General features: G+C 38.3%; 1 protein-coding gene across 3 annotated transcripts in view; it reads left to right on the top strand.

Annotated features, from left to right (window-relative positions):
• The window catches only part of GTF2H1 (general transcription factor IIH subunit 1), a 38,037-nt gene that overhangs the window by 745 nt on the left and 17,085 nt on the right, over positions 1 to 20,207 (top strand). For 2 of the 3 annotated variants that reach the window (XM_036108846.2, XM_036108844.2), the window contains exons 2-8: positions 7,403 to 7,571; positions 10,696 to 10,888; positions 11,637 to 11,799; positions 12,934 to 13,027; positions 14,476 to 14,625; positions 14,751 to 14,830; positions 20,010 to 20,137. In XM_036108846.2, the coding sequence (XP_035964739.1) occupies positions 7,418 to 7,571; positions 10,696 to 10,888; positions 11,637 to 11,799; positions 12,934 to 13,027; positions 14,476 to 14,625; positions 14,751 to 14,830; positions 20,010 to 20,137 (962 nt within the window). In that variant the 5' untranslated portion in view covers positions 7,403 to 7,417. Of the gene's footprint in view, positions 1 to 5,953; positions 6,126 to 7,402; positions 7,572 to 10,695; positions 10,889 to 11,636; positions 11,800 to 12,933; positions 13,028 to 14,475; positions 14,626 to 14,750; positions 14,831 to 20,009; positions 20,138 to 20,207 lie in introns of all 3 variants that reach the window. The other variant, XM_078058327.1, reaches the window with a different exon arrangement.

Genomic DNA, 20,207 nt, shown 5'->3' with positions numbered 1-20,207 from the left:
ACAGAGGATCCCTTCCCGTTAGGAAATGTGCTGTTAAGTCTTTCAGCTTCTGTAAGAGAACAGCTTTCACCGTAGTGTCTGCACACCTTTTGCTTGACCTGTCAGTCCTACCACTTCTTGAAACCTTCTTAACACGTGTGCCAATGCACACGCCCAGTTTTGTTCTATGCCCAATTTTATTGTCTTGTAATGATGCAAAATAGACCACCAACCCATGGAAATGTATAATTATTTTATAAATTCCCCAATGTTCTCAGAGACAAAATTGACTAAAGGAGTATATTCAGTTGACTCTTAAATGTTCATTTTGGCGTCTGTATAGTGGGGGAGGGAGAATAAATATAAAAACTTACCCTTTTGCCTATTAGAAGACCCAATTTGAAAAACATACAAAAACTAAGCGATTTGAAATGCACCTTGCAGTATTAACTCTATGAGGCAGTGGAACAGTTTCTCCCCACGAATTCTTACTGTGAACTCCAGTATACAAAACAGCATGCTCTGATGGAATTGAATTTGGGAGGGCCAAGCCCCACCCAGTCAGCTTCCCCTCTTGGAACAGTTTGAAAACCACTTAACTGGGCTTTGGTAAATAAGCCAAAATTGCCAGCCCTAAAATAGATTTTTAAAGTCAAAACTAACAAATGAGATGGAGGAGTCACAACAGAAGGGAAGATAATCTCCAGTATCAGGCCTATGGCTTACAGAAGGACTGGGCTCTGGAGAGAACTTTGTACCTTTTAGCAGACCTAAATCCCTCATTTGGGAAGAAGGGAGAGATCATTTGAGGCCATTAAACCTGTTCTTTTGCCCTCACTCAGCTGACATTTAACAGTGCAGCAGATTGAAAGTTTGTTTCTCTTAGATGATATTACATACATTCACGGTAGTGCAGATGTAAATTAGCCATGCAAATGCAGGGAGTGCTGGTTTTTTGTTTTTTGTTTTTTGTTTTTTGGTGGGCTCTTTAAAAATACTAGGAAGATTGGTGCAGAGAGGAATCTGTTTAATAAACCAAATGATCAGCTTCCTGCATGTACTGCCCCGGAGGCATTTATCTTCTCCCTGCTGGTTTATTTTTCCACCTTTTAGCCCTGCTTTTCTGTGCTGCTGGGTTTTTTCCCCAATCATCAGACTGAGCTTTCCTAGCATTTTGACCACTATTTCTACCTCATGGATACTGCTGCTAGGGGTGTCTTGTGCCCTTCCTCTTTTCTCTCTTAGCCTGCCTTCAATGTGGCCAGTATCAGGCATCCAGCTAATAAGTCTATCCCTTCCCCACTTTGATTACCAACTGATGGCGTTCTCAATTTTGATATTGTACTCTTATCAGCATGCAGTATTTATTGGTGAATATGAGCATACGTTTCGTTCTGTCTTGGTCTCTGTCGCATTTTCCTCCTTCTGCCTCTCCCTGCACTGCTGTAAAATGAAAAAGTGCTTGGTCTCAAAATTGCTACATCAGTTATTCCCCTTAATAGCTTCATTGTGTGTGTAGCTTTCATTAAAATGGTAAATTTTGTTCGCTTTTTACATACTTTCAAGGTCCTGTTCCCTGTTATGCTGAATTGTTAAAATTTTTTTGGATTGCCTCATAGCAAGCAGCATTCCAGATCTCCATTTTGTATGCTGGCAGATACAGCAGCTCTCTCTAATAATCCTTCTTTTAGAGGCTGATACGGAGTTTATATTTCACCTGTTGTCCTTGTTCCTGCCCCATTTATCTCTGCACATTAGAAAGAGATGTAATTTAAAGGTTTCTGTTGATCAGTTTCAAATTCTTTCTGTCCCTATTTCCTTATAAGCCAGTTATTGGAATCTCTGAGGAGTGATACTGTGATCTCTGAGAGCTGTAATGCTTCCTGGACTTTAGCCAAGGATATATGTGCAAAGGTGTCTTATGTATCGTACCAAGCTGGTGTTCTTTTAACAACAAGATGTCACAGATATTTATTGGACTCTTCATATAGGCCAAATATGTGGCTGGGTGCTGTATTGCAGTGAATACAACACATGCATCCTCTTCCCTTTATGAAGCTTGTAGTCTGTCAGGGGAGAGAGACATTAAAAGAATTACTTTAGAAATTAATTATCATTGTGATAAGTGCTATCAAGAGAACAGAAAGTCTTGCCTAGTGATTTTGAAACTTAGTACTTTAAGTACCAAAAAAATGAGTAAAAGCCAGTTGATAGGAAAGGAGGAGAATGTGCAAAGGCTCAGCAAGGCATGTACATTTAACTTCAAGCAAATATTTAACTGCAAATGAATTAATCCCTTTACTGGAGGATCTTGCTATTTAAAGAAGTCTTGTGGCAGATAATTTCATAAAGTAAATAATCTTTTAAGTAGGGGCACCTGGGTGGCTCAGTCAGTTGAGTGTCTGACTCTTGGTTTCGGCTCAGGTCATGATGTTGGGATCCTGGGATTGAGTCTGCTTGTCCCTCTCCTTCCGCCTCTACTCCCCCACATGCGCACATGGGAGCTCTCTCTCTAATAAATAAATAATAAAATCTTTAAAAGATAATCTTTTAAGTAAAGCTAGATCTTCATCGAGCTGATTTGTTTAAATGGAACTAACCAATATTTTTCATAAACAAAATATTCTGTGGCTCTTATAGAGGCCTACTGGGAAGAAGTTTTTGCTACCCAAGGAGCGAGCCATCTTCAAGAAAAATCTGGAAATCACCTAAGGCATTGTAGGATATCCCCACTGGTTCTATTAAACTTTCTAAAACTTGGGCGCCTGGGTGGCTCAGTTGGTTGGGCGACTGCCTTCGGCTCGGGTCATGATCCCAGAGTCCCGGGATCCAGTCCCGCATTGGGCTCCCCGCTCAGCGGGGAGTCTGCTTCTCCCTCTGACCCCACCCCCTTTTGGGCTCTCTCACTCTCTCTCTCTCTCTCAAATAGATAAGTAAAATCTTTAAAAAAATAAATAAACTTTCTAAAACTGGTCTTGTACAATTAATAGAGGTGCTACAAATGAACAAGGAAATTTGCCAAGCAAGTTAGCTGTGAGACAATTGACTAGTCATCCCAATGTTCAATTACTTATCTCTGATTTATTTTGTGTTCTCCCAAATGGATTTTAATATAAATGGTTTTACGTGCTAGTGACTGACTCTGATGGTTCTCTCCATCTAATTTATTCTCCATTTTACAGTTTCTCTGTCTTCAACTCATCTTTTCTTTCTTACCTCCTTGTGTCAAAAAAATTTTTCTGTTCTTCTCCAAACCTAGCACTTTTTATTTGTGCCTATAAGCCCAGTTAATGGTAGACTTGCTCTATCAGCTGTCCTTGCTCACTGCTTTTCCTCCATATATGGACATACTTAAAATTGTCTTATAATTGTCTGCTTTCCCCCTGTCCATAAAGCCTCCCCTCCTATCTTTCAGATTTCGATTCATGTTTCCTAAAATGTGGTTTGTATAGTATACAGTGTAACTTAAGATAGTACAAACTGTTTTTTTATTCTAAGTTGTTATACTGTGTATTATAATTAACATTAAAGTATTAAGTAGTTCTATAAATGTTATAAAATTTTCTTTATACGTTAAATTTTTAAAGTAAAGAACAATTGATACATATTATAGAAATTTTGAAAATAACAATTGTTTTCTTATACTAACACCCCTAACACTTTTCCCATGCTACCTTATAAACCTCTGGTTTGATAGGGAACAAACTCTTGGAAAGACTCTTTTAATAACTACTTTTCTCATTATAAAATATGTATTTATTATAGATAATCCAGAAAACAAAAAGAACATTCAAGTTGTCTGTAATTCATCACCCATAGGTAACCACTGTGAAGTTGGGTGTATATTTCTCCAGTCCATGCAAAATAGCATGGTGGAACTCCAAGGTCAGGCTGACCCAGATTCAAAGCTATCTACTTCCTTGATGCGTTGGGAAAGCATCTTGATTTTTTTTAGACCCAGTTTCCTTTATCTGCAGAATAGAACTAATAATAGAACCTACCTCGGGATTGTTAACTGAGGACTGAATGAGATAATGCCTGTAAAGAACTTAGCCCAGTGCCTGGCACATATTAGTAAGCATTGAGTACCTTTTTTGTTTGTTTGTTTGTTTGTTTTTTTAACGTAAGCTCTACACCCAACATGGGGCTTGAACTCATGACCCCGAGATCAAGAGTTGCATGCTCTACCAACTGAGCCAGCCAGGTTCCCTGCATTGAGTACATTTTAGATAAATTAATAACATGAAATCAAAGTACATGTTTTTTTTTCTGCTTTCTTTGATTATCTAACAGTGTATCTTTTCATGTCATTAAATAGTCTTTTCAGGCAGTGGTTTTTCAAATTTTTTAAACAGTAATAACTCTAATCAAAATCTAGGAGGGTGTTAAATAAGTAAATCAGTTAAAAGATGGTATTATATATTAAGAACGTTAATCTTTGTCGTGTATGTTTTATAGATATCCAAACTGGAGATTGTAAAACAACATGAAGTATTTTCAGTGGCAAGTGAAAAACAAGTTAATTTATCTCCACCTGCATGACTCAACAGCACCTCACACTCTTCATGTCCAGAACTGAATTCCTTGTCTTCGCTTTCAAACCTGTTCTTTCTTCTGAATTCTTTCTATAAATGGCACCACTGTACTCATGTCAGTAGGGCTTAGGAATGGGGTATGAGCAAGCAGCCTTGACAACTTCAGTGCTTGCAGTGTCTATTCATCCTGCTTCCTCAGTATTCCTCCTTGTCCCTTCCTCTCCATTCTTGCTGCCACCAGCCTGGTTAAGACCCTTGCTAGTCCTTCTTTTAAGTCTGTCTCATGTTGTCCAAAGATTAATTTCCTAAGATATAAATTACTGCCTTGTTCAAAAGTCCTTAGAGGTTTTCTGTTGTCTACCATGTATGGTGGCATTCTCCACTGTTTCCGTCTTAACCATCTGATTCCATATCCCTTTGATCTTTATCATGAACTTTATACTACATCCAGAGCAGACTGCTTACCATTCCTTGTGTCTCAAGCCTTTGCCCCAAACTATTCCCTTTGCCTGTAATGCCTATTTCCTTTTCTCTGTCAAAATCCTTATTTAAGACCCAATTCATAATTATGTATAAAAAAGAACAAACTACTGATACATGTAATAATGTGGTGAATTTCAAAAAACAGGTTAGGTGAAAAGTCAGAGACAGTATATGGTGCATGGTTCCATTTATATGAAAACCTAGAAAAGAGGGAAACTAACCTGTGGTGATGGAAATCAGAAAATAGTTGCTGGAGGGTGAGAGGAAGAGAACTGAATGGAAAGGAACATGAGAGAATTTTGGGGGTGTGGTAGAAATGTTCTCTGTCTTGTTTTGAGTAATGGTACATGGGTGTATATAACTGTCGAAATACATCAGACAGACCACCTAAGATGTACACATTTTGGTGGTTTGTTAATTATAGCTGAATTTTTTTAATTGCACTAAAAAACCTATGACAAACCTTTGACAAAACCTCTTCTACGAAGAAATGGCCTCTGAGTCCTAATTCAGACGTTTTTTATCTCCCTTTAGGAACCTCACACATTCTAATTTATATACACAGATACATATTTTTATCTCTTTAAAAGTAGAAATCATTATTGTCAGACATTCATCTTTGGATAACCCCTAGACTTGTTGGCTCAGCACAAATTTATTGAATAAATGTATTCTCATTGGCCCTTTTTCTTTCTGTTCCTCGGGTAGAGTAGCCTGTAGAGTACCTATGAAAGGGAATATTTGGCTACTCAAAATTCAGGAAATCAATTCAGAGAAACTAAGATTTCACTTTTTACTTGTATTTTTTATTTCTAAATTACTGCTTGAGTAAATTTTTTGATTGTAGCTACATTTGTGGTGAGTGAGCATAACTTGTCAGATTATATATTATACATATGAAACTAATGTAATATGTGTTAATTACAATTAAAATGTGTTTTTTTTTTTTTTTGAAGATTTTATTCATTTGACAGAGAGAGAGAGCTACAGAGGGAACACAAGCAGGGGGAGTGGGAGAGGGAGAAGCAGGCTCTCCACTGAGCGGGGAGCTTGATGCGGGGCTCGATCCCAGGACTCTGGGATCATGACCTGAGCCGAAGGCAGATGCCTAACAACTGAGCCACCCAGGTGCCCCTTTAAAATGTTTTTTAATCCAGTCATATTTTTCATTAATCATAAGAGGTGATGGTAGAATTGCTGATTTCCATTATTTTTAGTGCCTGCCACTCTTCCTGGTGCTTACTTTCCCACTACGTCCAAACAGAGGTGTTCCTCAATTATTTTGCAATAATCAATGGCAGATCCAGTATTTCGTTGTTCCCGGTTGTTTTAACCTCCAGGAAAAATGTTTCAATCAAGCTTCACTTGTTTGCTCATGGCAAATTCAATTATTATACCTATGTTAATTCTTATACCTATGATATGTTAATTTCTCTACAATTGTATTTTAAGATATCCCTGAAGAAGTAAATATTTTAAAATTATACTTTAAATCATCTTTTTGGGAATGAAAACTTAAAGTCATCACTTCACCAGAAATGACATATATGGGGCATTTGTGCTATCACTTTCTCCATCTCAGCCCATGGCAGACATTGCCATCAATCATGGCTTCTTTCCTGTTAAGCCCATATAGCCTCAAATTCCCTTTCAGCCTCATATTACAGACAGCCACACCCAAGCCTCTAGGATTTGGGTTGAGCATTTATCCCAGGACTGGGAAGGAAGAAGTAGAGGTAGGGAGACTAAAAGCTGTTTCCTAGGTAATGAATTAGCCATATACAAGTGAATCTTCGGCCAAGACCTGGAGAACAATTGAAGACATATTTGATTGTTAAAGGATGGGGGAAATAGCATCTGAAGTGTTAAGGGTTAAAAGTTTTATTTTAAAGCACACCGGAAGAAACTTAGACCAGGAATCTGGAAACGTGGGTGTGGTTTCAGCTCTGAGAGAGGTTCTGGGAAGATCACACAGACCCCATGGCACTTAGTTGTTGCAGCTGAAACACAATTGAACTAAACGTTCAATAGGGTTCTAATTCTAAAGTTCTACAATTCTAGATGTAGATTAGATAAAAGACAGCATATCTGTAGTCAAGTCATACATTTAAGACTTAGGAATATTACTGAGGAACTAAAAGTAAAATTGAAAATACTCTTGATTAGAATAGGTAGGAACGGTTTAGAAACTGCCAAATGTCATAAACTGTGTTGTATAAATTCACACCTGTGATATGAGCAGATGAAATTTGATTCTAAAGGATAATGCCATACAACTTTATCTTCAACTTTCAATCAGGGACTTTATTCCTCCTCATTATTAGTTTAGGTTTAGATTTGGAAAGGACTCCAGAAGTCAACAAATCTGATCCTAATTGAGATGTGAAATTTTTTGTCTCTGTTAGCACTTTCTAGGCATCATGGCAACTTCATCTGAAGAAGTTTTGCTGATTGTGAAGAAGGTGCGTCAGAAGAAGCAGGATGGAGCTTTATACCTCATGGCAGAAAGAATCGCTTGGGCACCTGAAGGCAAAGATAGATTTACAATCAGCCATATGTATGCAGATATTAAATGTAAGTCATCTATACTAAGGTCTGATGGAATATTTGTTAGTAATTTTATAAAAAGATTATTCATATAGTCTGTGGGTTTTTTATTATAGTGTCCAAAAAAATGAACCATATTGAAATAATTATAAAGTGGGATCACTGAATATATGTTATTCTGTAACCTGTGATTAGTAATAGACTTTGTATAGTTTTATATATGTAAATCTAGGTCATATAAAGATCTCCACATGTACCTTCTTTTAGGAGTTGCATAATAGTCTGCTAAATGGATATACAGGCATGTATTTAATTAGTTTTCTGTTGAAGGACAGTTAGGAAGTTTCCAGAATTCTTTTAATGCAAACAGTACTGCAGCATAGTTCTGTGGGCTAATATCTTTGTGAGGTTGTATGTGTGAGATACATCCCTGCAGTAGATTTACTGGTTCAGATGGTTCATATGTTTAAACGCGTTAAAATGATAGATAATGGCAGATTGCCCTTTAATAAAATTGTATCATTTAAGCAAGTAGTCTAATTAATCTCCGGTTATGTGGCCATCATCTGTTGAGAGAAGATAGACTCATTTTTTTTATTGGACGGAGATAGGAGATACAGGGGTAAAATTGTGGTATCTGAACTGCAACCATTAATGTGAATTCATTTATTTTCCTGGATATAAAATTCTTCTCCTAGATAAAATCCTGTGTAGATTTCAAGCAACATGACACCTCAAAAAATAGTCAACCTTACACATTCAATTGCTCAATTTATAAATGTCCTTTGTGTGTGAACAGTGGCCCTAAGAACTAACCTCTACTTTGCTGCTGGAAATGACCAAGATTTTCATCTATCTCCACTGAAATAACTTAGAATTTTAACTTTCAAAAGGAAATACTGTTTAAGATTCATCATAATTAGGTCCTAAGTTATCTGGTCTTTTGTCCACTACTCTGGTAATACTACCTCCTTTTAAAAGTCTGTGGAAGGGGCGCCTGGGTGGCTCAATCGTTAAGCGTCTGCCTTTGGCTTGGGTCATGATCCCAGAGCCCTGGGATCGAGCCCCGCATCGGGCTCCCTGCTCAGTGGAGAGCCTGCTTCTCCCTCTCCCACTCCCCCTGCTTGTGTTCCCTCTCTCGCTCTCTCTCTGTCAAATGAATAGATAAAAATCTTTTAAAAATAATAATAATAAAATTCTGTGGAAAAGTGCCTCACCAAGTTCCTCCTACTATTCTTACAAACTAACATTTGTACCAGAAGAAACTCCTAAATTAGGAACTGCCTCTATTAGCATTTCTCTTAAACAGGAAGCTGGTCCTGTAGCTCTGCAAAACACATACTCATTGTGATACCCACACATTACAATAAAGAATATACCCTTCTTCTATTTCTCGACAATTCTTCTGTTATTGAGAAGGAGAGCACATACCCAAATCTAGATCTGCACCAGATCAGTTTTTAAGTTGAATATTTGAAAAAAATACCCATTTCTGAAAGGAACCACTGAAAGTTATCAATAGTAAATGACTAAAGTGAAAATCAGCAGTTAAGTAAGCTAATTAAAAAACTTCAGGGGGCACCTGGGTGACTCAGTCAGTTAAGCTTCTGCCTTCAGCTCAGGTCTTGATCCTGGGGTTCTGGGATCGAGCCCCGCATTGGGCTCCCTGCTCGGCAGGGAGTCTGCTTCTCCCTCTCCCTCTGCCTGCTGCTCCCCCCTGCTTGTGCTCTCTCTCTCTCTTTCAAGTAAATAAATAAAATTAAAAAAACAAAAACAAAAACACTTCAGAAGTAGACCTCTCAGAGGCAAAGTCTTAAGATAGAGCAAGGATAAAGCAATGACTGAGAAAAGATGCCTAGAAAGGGGTGATGGTTTTGTTTTTGAGAAATAGAATACCAGAGTAGGCTGGCTGACAGTATAAATTCCTCTATATTGCTGTTTTTGGTGGTAAGATATTTTATCTAAACTGTTGATCTGGAAGCCGCATCTTTATTGAAAAAGTTTGTTTAGGAGCTAGGCGATTTGGGTTGTGAGCTCTAGGCAGCTTGTTTCACACTACCAAGAGTCTCCCATTTTATGGGACAAAGCCCCTCCATCTCTCTTCCCCTGACAAAGACAAGCACTACTATTGCCATGGGGCCCACTACTTTAAGAGTACAAGTTCTCCATTATGTTGGTGTATTTTGAGGTTCCCGACCTCAATTTATTATGAAAAATTTCAAAGTTAGAGAAAAATTTTAAGAATGATACACGATATGTCCCACTTACTATTATGTGTGCAAACACTTTGCTCTCTAATATTTTCACACCAAGAAATTTTTAGTAATAAATAACGTTTCCCCATTTGTCCCAATAATGTTTTCTGTAGCAGTGATTTTTTTTTAAACTATATCCAGTCTAGCTTCACAGATGGAGTTGTAATCTCTTCAGTCTTTATAGGCTTGTCACATATCACATTCTGTTTGCTTGCCTCCTCAAGGTTTTCTTTAATCTATTTGTGTAGACCTGTATTTCTCAAAAACTGAAAGGTCTACAGGCTTGATTATACTCAGATTAAACCCTCGCAGCAAGAACACCTAGGTGATGGTATTTACTTATTATCCTATCCCCACAGAAAGCCCATAGTGTGAGGTTGTGCCACCCACTTTGGATGAGATGAAGTTTCATCACTGGGTTGAAGTGATAACACCAGATCTCTCAAATGTAAAATTATGTATTCTTCTTTGCAATTAGTAAGATATGGGCTGTTTTGGAGTTTTTTAAATTATGACAGATCATTTTTATTAATAATGTTTTTTGGATTCAGATGTTCAGGGTGGGTTCAGGACTCCTAGTTGGCTATTTAGAGATCTGCTGCAGTTGAATGGAAACAAAAGCCCTTTAGTATCTTGAGGTGTAGGCAGTGAGTGAGAAGGGCCACACAAAGAGGATAGTAAAGAAGGAAGCAGAGTGTTAGCAGTGAATTTGTTAAACTGTGCTCTGATTATATGGGATTATTTGAGAAGAGGGCATTTCTGCAAAAGCATTAAGATTGGAGCAGGGCAGCTAAAGCCCAAAGGAATTCTGGATTTTCTTGGGAGGAGAGTAGCCTGTTGTTGGACAGTTTCCAGTGTGGGTGTCCTCATCTAATTTGTCTCATGCTTCTTTTTAGGCCAGAAAATCAGTCCAGAAGGAAAAGCTAAAATTCAGCTTCAGCTGGTGTTGCATGCAGGGGACACAACTAACTTCCATTTTTCCAATGAAAGCACAGCTGTGAAAGAGCGAGATGCAGTGAAAGACCTTCTCCAGCAGCTGCTGCCCAAATTCAAGAGGAAAGCAAATAAAGAGCTGGAAGAGAAAAACAGGTGAAGGGGGAAAAGAATAAAGAGACGCTAAGTTCTCTCCAGTCTTTTAGTAGAGTAACAGCTTGTTATTTCTTATCCCTTGTGCTGCATTAAATTAACTGCCTCAAGCCTAATATCTGGTGAGGAACACAACTGAGACTCAAAGGTGATAAGGTCCTTTCATTCCTTCTCCCAGTTCTCTTCACAAAGATGACAGGAAAGCATTAGAAGTGTATTTGTAAGTGAGAAACCTGAAAGAAATCACATTGTAAAAAAGTTGAGAAAACATGAAATAATGAGTTTCTGATAAGACAAATTATTCTATCGCCAATATCTTCCATGCCATCTATGCTTAAGTCTCTAAGTGCTTATCAGTGAGAAACTGGTGGCCGGAAAATCTCAACCATACCTCCTCTCTCCCCTTTCACGTTCATATGTGAAAGAGAATGCAGTACAGTTCAAATACAGGCATGATGACCTTTGTATCGCTGGATATAGAGATGAATAACACCAAATCCATACCCTCAAAGAGTTTATTCTTTGCTTTTTCAGACTTCCATTTATCTTCATTTGTTCCTCCAAAAACGTTTTTTGTTTGTTGTAATTACTAACAAATGAACTAAATGACCTCTGCTGCTCCAGCATCATAAAATGGAAGTTGAGTGTCTCGGTTTCATGTTGTTAAAGTAGTTAAACTCTTTTTAAAAAGTGTTACATAAATAGTGTTTTATTGTAGAAGTTCAATATATTCAATATATTCTATCACCAGAATGCTGCAAGAAGATCCTGTTTTGTTTCAGCTTTATAAAGACCTTGTTGTGAGTCAAGTGATCAGTGCTGAGGAATTCTGGGCCAATCGTTTAAATGTGAATGCAACAGAGAGTTCTACATCCAATCATAAGCAAGATGTTGGCATTTCTGCAGCGTTTCTGGTATGTGACCCTTCTAGATTTCTGAAGGGAAAAGAAAAAAAGAAAGAAAACCTTGGTATATGTGTTAACAATGCCATTTTTTTGGTAAAACTTAGCATTTCCTTAAAGTAAATTAGTGGATACTTTGGTATCTATGGTATTCTTCTAAAATATAAATATATGCAGTACTGGGGCGCCTGGGTGGCACAGTCAGTTAAGTGGCTGCCTTCGGCTCAGGTCATAATCTCAGGATCCTGGGATCAAGTCCCACATCAGGCTCCCTGCTGGGTGGGGAGTCTGCTTCTCCCTCTCCCTCTGCTGTTCCCCCTGCTTGTGCTCTCTCATTCTCTCTCTCTCAATAAATAAAATTTAAAAAATATATATGTATATATACAGTATTTTTTAAATAGATACTTTCTGCTAGCTATACTTTTTGGTTTGGGGACTTGACCTTTACATGCTAGAAATTAAATGGACTTTAATAAAGAGAATCTTTTAGCAATTGGAGTAATACTTGTTTCCCCTAATTCTTTTAAATTTAGAACTTTCTAATACCTTTCTTTATGATTGCTGTATTTATAATGCAGAGTTAAATTTGTAATGACCATGGTGTTATAGAAGAAGTAAGATTTATAAAATGTATTTTAGTGAAAAATTGGGAATACCTTACCTGTAGAATTAGAAAGTGGGATTCATTTAGTCTATACCTGGTAGAACCAAAGTGGTATTTATGCATTTAACAAAAATTTGAGTACCAGTTACATGTTTAGCATCTTCTTGGGTGCTTAGTAGTGAATTGAATTAATAAGGCCTTCCCTAAAGAAACCAGTCAGATAATATTTGTTTAGTAATCAAGGTTTATAGTTGTTTTGGTAACTCTACAAGTATTATGTTAAAGCTCCACTAGCTATCTACCTATTTGACCATGTTGAATTTTCAAGGACGCAGATTTTACACATCAGTAAGATTATGTGAAACCAAGCCAGGCTTCTTTGAGCCCTCTCTCAATGCCAAAAGTAAGGGTGAGGAACTTAATTTCTGTCTCTGTAGTTTATTCAGAAAGTCTGTTTTGCCAGCTTTGTCCAGTGTCTATTATATGCTTACACATCTTCCCCCGATATTCTAATGAATATATATGTGTGGTCTTTATTTTAGGCTGATGTCCGGCCCCAAACAGATGGATGTAATGGTCTGAGATACAATTTAACTTCTGATATCATTGAGTCCATATTTAGGACGTATCCAGCAGGTAAGAAGAATCAATTTTTCCACATAGTTGAAATATTTCTTTGGATGAATTCAGTAATACATCAGTGAAAAACAAAAAGCTTTACCTTTATTCCTGATGAAGTGCAATAAAATATGTGAAGACATGGTAGTTATTAACGAGTCGGTATATAACGTGCTGTCATCAGTTCACTGGTATGCTGACTTTCCCATTCTTCCATCAGTGGTTCTTAAACTTTATTTACCCTTTAGCATACCTGCACAAAATGACCTGTTCCAGAGGCATCAATAAATGAGTCTCTACAGCAGTAATTCAGATCATCCTTCATGCTGCCTCCAGAGTGACCTTTCTAACCCACAAATCCTTACCCTTGCAGAAACCATCCTTAAAAGTATAAATGACTTGACCCCAGCCTTAGTAATTTATGCTGTACAGCCAAGGTTGAGAACCATCACTTCAGTTATTCTACTGACTAAACAGTTCTCTCTCCTTACTCCCTCACTCCTGCTCCTTTAGTCTTTGGAAACAGATATCGGGACCCCATAGAACTCAAGTATTGCCCACTGCCACCGCTATAAAATCCTGACTTCTTTGGGCAGGTAGAAGCCTCCCTTTTGCTTCTGTAGGAGCTTGTGTCTGCTTCAGAGAGTTATCAAATTGTAATGTAATTATTTTCATATTTTTCTGATAGTAATAATTATATAGTGTTTATTATATACCAGACACCATTCTGAGGCCTTTATGTATATTAACTCATTTTAGTCATTACAAATAATTCTATGAAGTGGGCACTCTAACTACATTTATATGACAGATGAGGAAACCAAGATGCACAGAGATTATGTAATTTGCACAAGATCATATAGATTGTAAGTGACAGACCTAGAATTTTTTTTTTTTTTAAGATTTTATTTTTATTTATTTGACAGAGAGAGACAGCAAGAGAGGGAACACAAGCAGGGGGAGTGGGACAGGGAGAAGCAGGCTTCCCGCCAAGCAGGGAGCCCGATGCGGGGCTCGATCCCAGGACCCTGGGATCATGACCTGAGCCGAAGGCAGACGCTTAACGACTGAGCCACCCGGGCACCCCCAGACCTAGAATTTTAAACTCAGGCTCTCTGGCTCAAGAGACCATGCTTTTAACTTCTTTGCTGATTGGACTATGAGCTCTTGGAATGTGCTGAACTGATAGTCTGTTGGGTATTGATTCTTGGTATTTCTACTAAAACTTTGAAACTTGTTAATTCTCTTGGAGCAAGACAAGGTTTTGTTTGTAATTTGTGAAGATTCCTAAAGGTAGTGTATCATCTAATCTATCAAGTTATATTTATTACAATTAGATTATTATATACAGTATATAAAGTTGAGCAGTTCAATCTAGTTTTTACTATTAGTATATATTTCAATTAATTTGAGAGATTTTAAGAAATGGAAATTTTGTATGTAACTTTTACGGTTTTTTTCTACAGTAAAAATGAAATATGCAGAAAATGTTCCCCACAACATGACAGAAAAGGAATTTTGGACACGTTTCTTTCAGTCCCATTACTTTCACAGGGACCGGCTGAATACAGGGTCAAAGGACCTCTTTGCAGAATGTGCCAAAATAGATGAAAAAGGTAACTGTTTATCCCTGACACACATTAAATTTAATTTGTTGCTCTCTAGTCATAGTGCTGTTAGTGAATGTTTATTTCTAAGGAAGATCAGACTTGACCAACTTTTTATTTCATTGCTTTTCCAGGGTTAAAAACAATGGTTTCATTAGGAGTGAAAAACCCACTACTTGATTTGACAGCTTTGGAAGATAAACCATTAGATGAGGTACGTAGTATTAAAAGAATTTATGAGAGGGGTGTCTGGCTGGCTCAGTTGGTAGAGCATGTGATTCTTGATCTAGGGGTTGTGAGTTCGAGCCCCATGCTAGGCATAGAACCTACTAAAAACAAAAAACATACATATTTTTTAAGGTTTTATTTATTTATTTGATTGAGAGAGAGAGGGCGCCTGGGTGGCTCAGATGGTTAAGCGTCTGCCTTCGGCTCATCATGATCCCGGGGTCCTGGGATCGAGTCCCGCATCGGGCTCCCTACTCAGTGGGGAGCCTGCTTCTCCCTCTGCCTCTCTCTCTGTCTCTGATGAATAAATAAAATCTTAAAAAAAAAAAAAAAAATAGAGACAGAGAGAGCACAAGTGGGGGGAGGGGCAGAAGGAGAGGAAGAAGGACAAGAGCAGACTCCGCAGTGAGCACAGAGCCTGACGCGGGGCTCAATCCAAGGACCCCGAGATCACAACCTGAACCAAAATCAGACACTTAACCAACTCTAAGCCACCCAGGCACCCCACAAAAAAAACAAATTTTAATTAAAAAGAATTTATGAGATAAAACAGTCTTCCTAGTCTTCAGCTAGTTTAAAAATTGCTTTCAGTGTAGATAATTCCACTTTTGAGAATATAAAATAAAGTTTTGTTATTTGGAGTGATTTATCAGAAGTGCTTGTCAGTAGCACTGTTTGCTATTATAATTGCCTTAAAAAACTGATATTCCTATATGACTTGCTAAAACTTTTTTAAAAGAATTTTTCTCCCATTGGTACTTCTCTAGGTAATGTGAAGGCTTAACGTATTTGTGAGTCAAGCTTTATTCTCTGACATTAATCTAAAGAAATGTGGATAAATATCAGTAGGCCAAGAAAAGATAACAAACATTTTTCCATAGCCCAGTGTTTGTCAGACTTTGATCACACCCATGACCCTTGCCCCGCACTAGTTCCAGTAAGTTTCAACAGCTAGACCACCAAGTATGCACCACCTACCTCCACATCGTGACTACAGACTTACAGATGTATCCAGTCACGGGGAAAGATGGGATCCCTTTTGATTGAGGGATTCCCTACCTCTCAATTCCATCCCTGCCCCTACTTGTAAGCTAGGAGCCGGCCTTCCTCAGTTATTCTCTTCACACTCAGATATTCATTTTCTTACCTTTGTTTTGGCTCCTCTTCTGCTGGCCATATACACATGCTTAAACCTTCCTGTCTTGTCTTTTTCTAAACTTTTTCCTTTATTTTAGTGTATGGTACTCACGAGGTGAGGAAACCAGTGTTTAAACTTTTGACCTATAGTCTTTAGCAGAAAATAATCCTTGGTGCCCAGATGAGTCGTTTCCTTAATGAAATGGAGTTTTCTTGGTAATTCTCCACATTCAGGCACTTCCTTTGTAAATTTCAACATATTAAAACATGGCCCTCCTTAATCATCCTGAAAAAATGAAGCTTTGTGAAGCTTAAAGGTATAGCTTAATATGGGGAAAAGATTTTAGTGCCTTTTTTTTTTAATTTTAAGATTTTATTTGAGAGAGAGATCAGAGATTACAAGCAGGCAGAGGGAGAGGAAGAAACAGACTCACTGCTGAGCAGGGAGCCCGATGTGGGGCTCGATCCTGGAATTCTGGGATCATGACGTGAGCCGAAGTCAGACGCTTAACCAACTGAGGCACCCAGGCACCCCATTAGTGCTTTTAAAAAAAATAAAAATGGGGCACCTGGGTGGCTCAGTCATTGAGCGTCTGCCTTCAGCTCAGGTCATGATCCCAGGGTCCTGGGATCGAGCCCCGCATCAGGCTCCCCGCTCTACGGGAAGCCTGCTTCTCCCTCCCCCACTCCGCCTGCTTGTGTTCCTGCTCTTGCTAACTCTCTCCCTGTCAAATAAATAAATAAAAAATCTTTTTAAAAAATATAATAAATAAAAATAAAAATGATGGTACATTGGGGGGTGTCTAGCTGGCTCAGTTGGAAGAGTATGCGACTCTTGAGCTTGGGATTGTGAGTTCGAGCCCCACTTTGTGTGTAGATTACTCAAATTTTTTAATTTTAAAAGAAATGATGGTGTATTACACATAATCATGTGTGACTTTGTTCTTCACTTTGCCTGTTATCACTATCAGTTCAAGGTAAACCATAGTTAAGTACGTAGACTATAAAACCAAACTACCTGGCTTAGACTGTCATTTTTTTTTAACATTTCTAAGCCCAGTTTTCTTATAAAATGAGGTTGATAGTACTGACCTTAGCAGGGAGTAGGAAAATTGAGGAGATGTTGGTTAAGGGTACCAGCTTGCCACTAGCAGATAAATAAGTTCTAGAGATCTGATGCACAGCATATAGTCAACAATGCTGTATTACAGACTTCAGAGTTGCTGCATCTTAGTCGTCCTTACCACAAAACAGGAAATGATAATTACATGACATGACAGAGATGTCAGCTTTAGGGTAATCATTGTAATATATAAATATCAAGTTAACACATTTTATACCTTTAACTTATAAAATATTAATGTGTCAATTATATCTCAGTTGAAAAAATGCAATACAAAAAAGGTGTTGACTTTATAGGATTGCTACAAGAGTGAAGAGTGTGGTACACAGTGAGTGTTCAACAAATAATAGGTGTTACTATTATTTGTTTTTAGTGCCTGCCCAGTATTCCATTGTATGGACATGTAAACATTTATATAACCAATCCCCTTAATAGAAATGTTAGGTGATTCAGTTTTTCCTTTGGTGCCTCTTTTTCCTCTATCATCCTCTAGTTGTTGTAACTCTCCCATGATACGACCTTTGGCCACCTTCTGAATACGTCATCTTCATTCCATTGCTTTAAATACTAATATGTAATGATGAATCCCAGGTAGCCCTGGTCTCTCTGACCCCAGAACTCCAAAATTATACATCCACCTGCTTACTTGCTATCTTCACTTAGATACTTCACAGTCACCACAGCATAAATGTACAAAATGTAGCCTTTTATTCCTCTCTTAAACCTGTTTCTTCCTGGGTCTTCCCTGTCACAAAAAAAAAAAAAATTACCATCGGAACGCCTCAGTGGCTCAGTCGTTTAAGCGTCTACCTCCAGCTCAGGTCATGATCTCAGGGTCCTGGGATCGAGCCCCACGTCGGACTCCCTGCTCCATGGGGAGTCTGTTTCTCCTCCCTCTGCCTGACCGCCCGCCCCCCCCCCCCCGCCGCCGCTTATGCGCATGCACCCACGCTCACATTTTCTCTCTCTCTGAAATAAGTAAGATCTTTAAAAAAAAAAAAAAATTACCATGTACTCAGTTGCTCAAGCCAAAACCTGGGAGTCTCCTTGATTTCTCCCCTTCCTTCACCTCCAGCATTCAGTTATCAGCAAGTCCTGTATAATACATCTCTGATTTGTCTACATCTGTCCATCTCCACACTTAACACCCTCTCACTATTATTAGGCTACTGCCATTTTTGTTACTGCTTTCATTAGCTTCCTAACTGATACTCCTATTTCCACTTTTGTTTCCTATAGTTACTTTCCCCTAGCAGTAAGAGTTATAAACCAGATCATAATAGTTTTCTGTGTAAAACTGATGGATTCTCATTGAACTTAAAGTCAAAATTCCTACAAGGCTCTTCTTGATTTGGCCTCTGCCTGCTTCTACCTCAGTTTGGGCCACTTACACTCATTCATGCTCTAGATACCTTCTTTCAGGTCCATTCCAAGCTTTCTCTACCTCAGGGTCTTTGCACTTGCTATTCCTCCTTCCTCCTCTTCTACCTAACTAGCTTCTACCCATCTTTTAGACATCTGTTCAAAGACGACTTCAAGAGAGACGGTCCCTAGCCACTCTATCTGAAGTAGCGCCTCCTCTCCATCCAGTCACTATATCATGCCACCCTCTTTATTTTCTTCATACCATTTGTTATTTTCAAAAGTGATCTTCTCTCAGTAGAGTATAAGTTTTGTGAGGGTGCCTCTTGTTTACTGGCCTATTCCCTGCATGTGGCATATAAAAGGCATCAGTAATTATTTGATAAAGGGATGAATGGTATAGGAGTCTTTCTGTAATCTTTCATTTACCTTTGTAGCCTTATGTCTCACCAATCCCTGACCCACGCTTCATTCAAGGTGTAACTGCAGTACAGAAAAACGCCATGACACATATGCATTATGTTGTTTGTACACCTATATTTAAGCAGTTTCCTCCCCTGAAACGTTACTGTCTTCATGTCTGGCTTGCAAGCACTTGATCAATTTATGGTGCTCCATGAAGCTTTTTTGAACTTAACCTCTGCTCTCCTCCAGTGGGATTGGCTCCTTCCTCCCATGCAGCACATAGAAGTCTTAACTATGTGTACTGGCTTACAGCCCAACACCCTACTAACTAGTATTCTGGCTCATTTGGCACAAGGTCTTAACAACTTCCTGTCTGTAAGGCCTAGTACAAACTCAGTACGTGTTTGAAAATATCTGTTTCTCCAATATCTCTTTTTACAGAGCTTGGAAAAGTTGACTACCCTTGCTTAGACTAATACTTAAAAAGTTATAAAGCCAGAATTTGAATCCATATTTATGTGACTCCAAAGTCCATGCTTTTTTTCCACTGTATTCTATTTCTTCATTTAATATTTTGCAAACTATATCCAAAACTCTTCTTTAAAAAAATTCACGATTCGGGGCACCTGGCTGACTCAGTCTGGAGCATGCAACTCTTGATCTCAGGGTTGTTAAGTTTGAGCCCCACATTGGGTGTAGAGATGACTTACAATATTTTTTTAAAAAATGCACGGTTTAAGTTTTTGTTTTTGTTTTTTTTTAAGATTTTATTTATTTGAGAGAGGAAGAAAGAGCACAAGCAGGGGGGTGGGGCAGAGGGAGAGAGAAAAGCAGACTCCTTGTTAAGCAGGGAACCCGATGCGGGGCTCAATCCCAATGGTCCTGGGATCATGACTTGAGCCACTGAGGCACCCCAGAATGCACGGTTTAAGATTATTTTTGTGATGGCAGAAGGGGCATATTGTCTTTTTTATGTGTATGTAACTTTTTAAATATTTATCTGTAAAAATTGAGTAATGCTCAGAATTAATATAGTCCTATCATGCAGAGAATTTTTTCAGCTAAGCGTGTCTCTCATGATGGATAAGAAAACCAGAACTTTATTTTGATTTTTAATCTTCCAAATTGTTTCTCACAGGGCTATGGCATTTCTTCCATGCCATCTACTTCTAATTCTAAATCCATAAAGGAGAATAGTAATGCTGCCATCATCAAGAGGTTTAACCATCACAGTGCCATGGTCCTGGCAGCAGGTCTCAGGAAACAGTTAAGTATACATGCAAAGGTGCAATAACTAGGCTTTTCAAGGTAGCCAGATGGAATTGTGTTGTTGTTC

The sequence above is a fragment of the Halichoerus grypus genome, chromosome 11 (genome assembly GCF_964656455.1).
Source record: "Halichoerus grypus chromosome 11, mHalGry1.hap1.1, whole genome shotgun sequence".
Classification (NCBI taxonomy): domain Eukaryota; kingdom Metazoa; phylum Chordata; class Mammalia; order Carnivora; family Phocidae; genus Halichoerus; species Halichoerus grypus.
The sequence above is the reverse complement of the archived record's forward strand: the minus strand, read 5'-3'. Positions and strand labels throughout refer to the sequence as shown.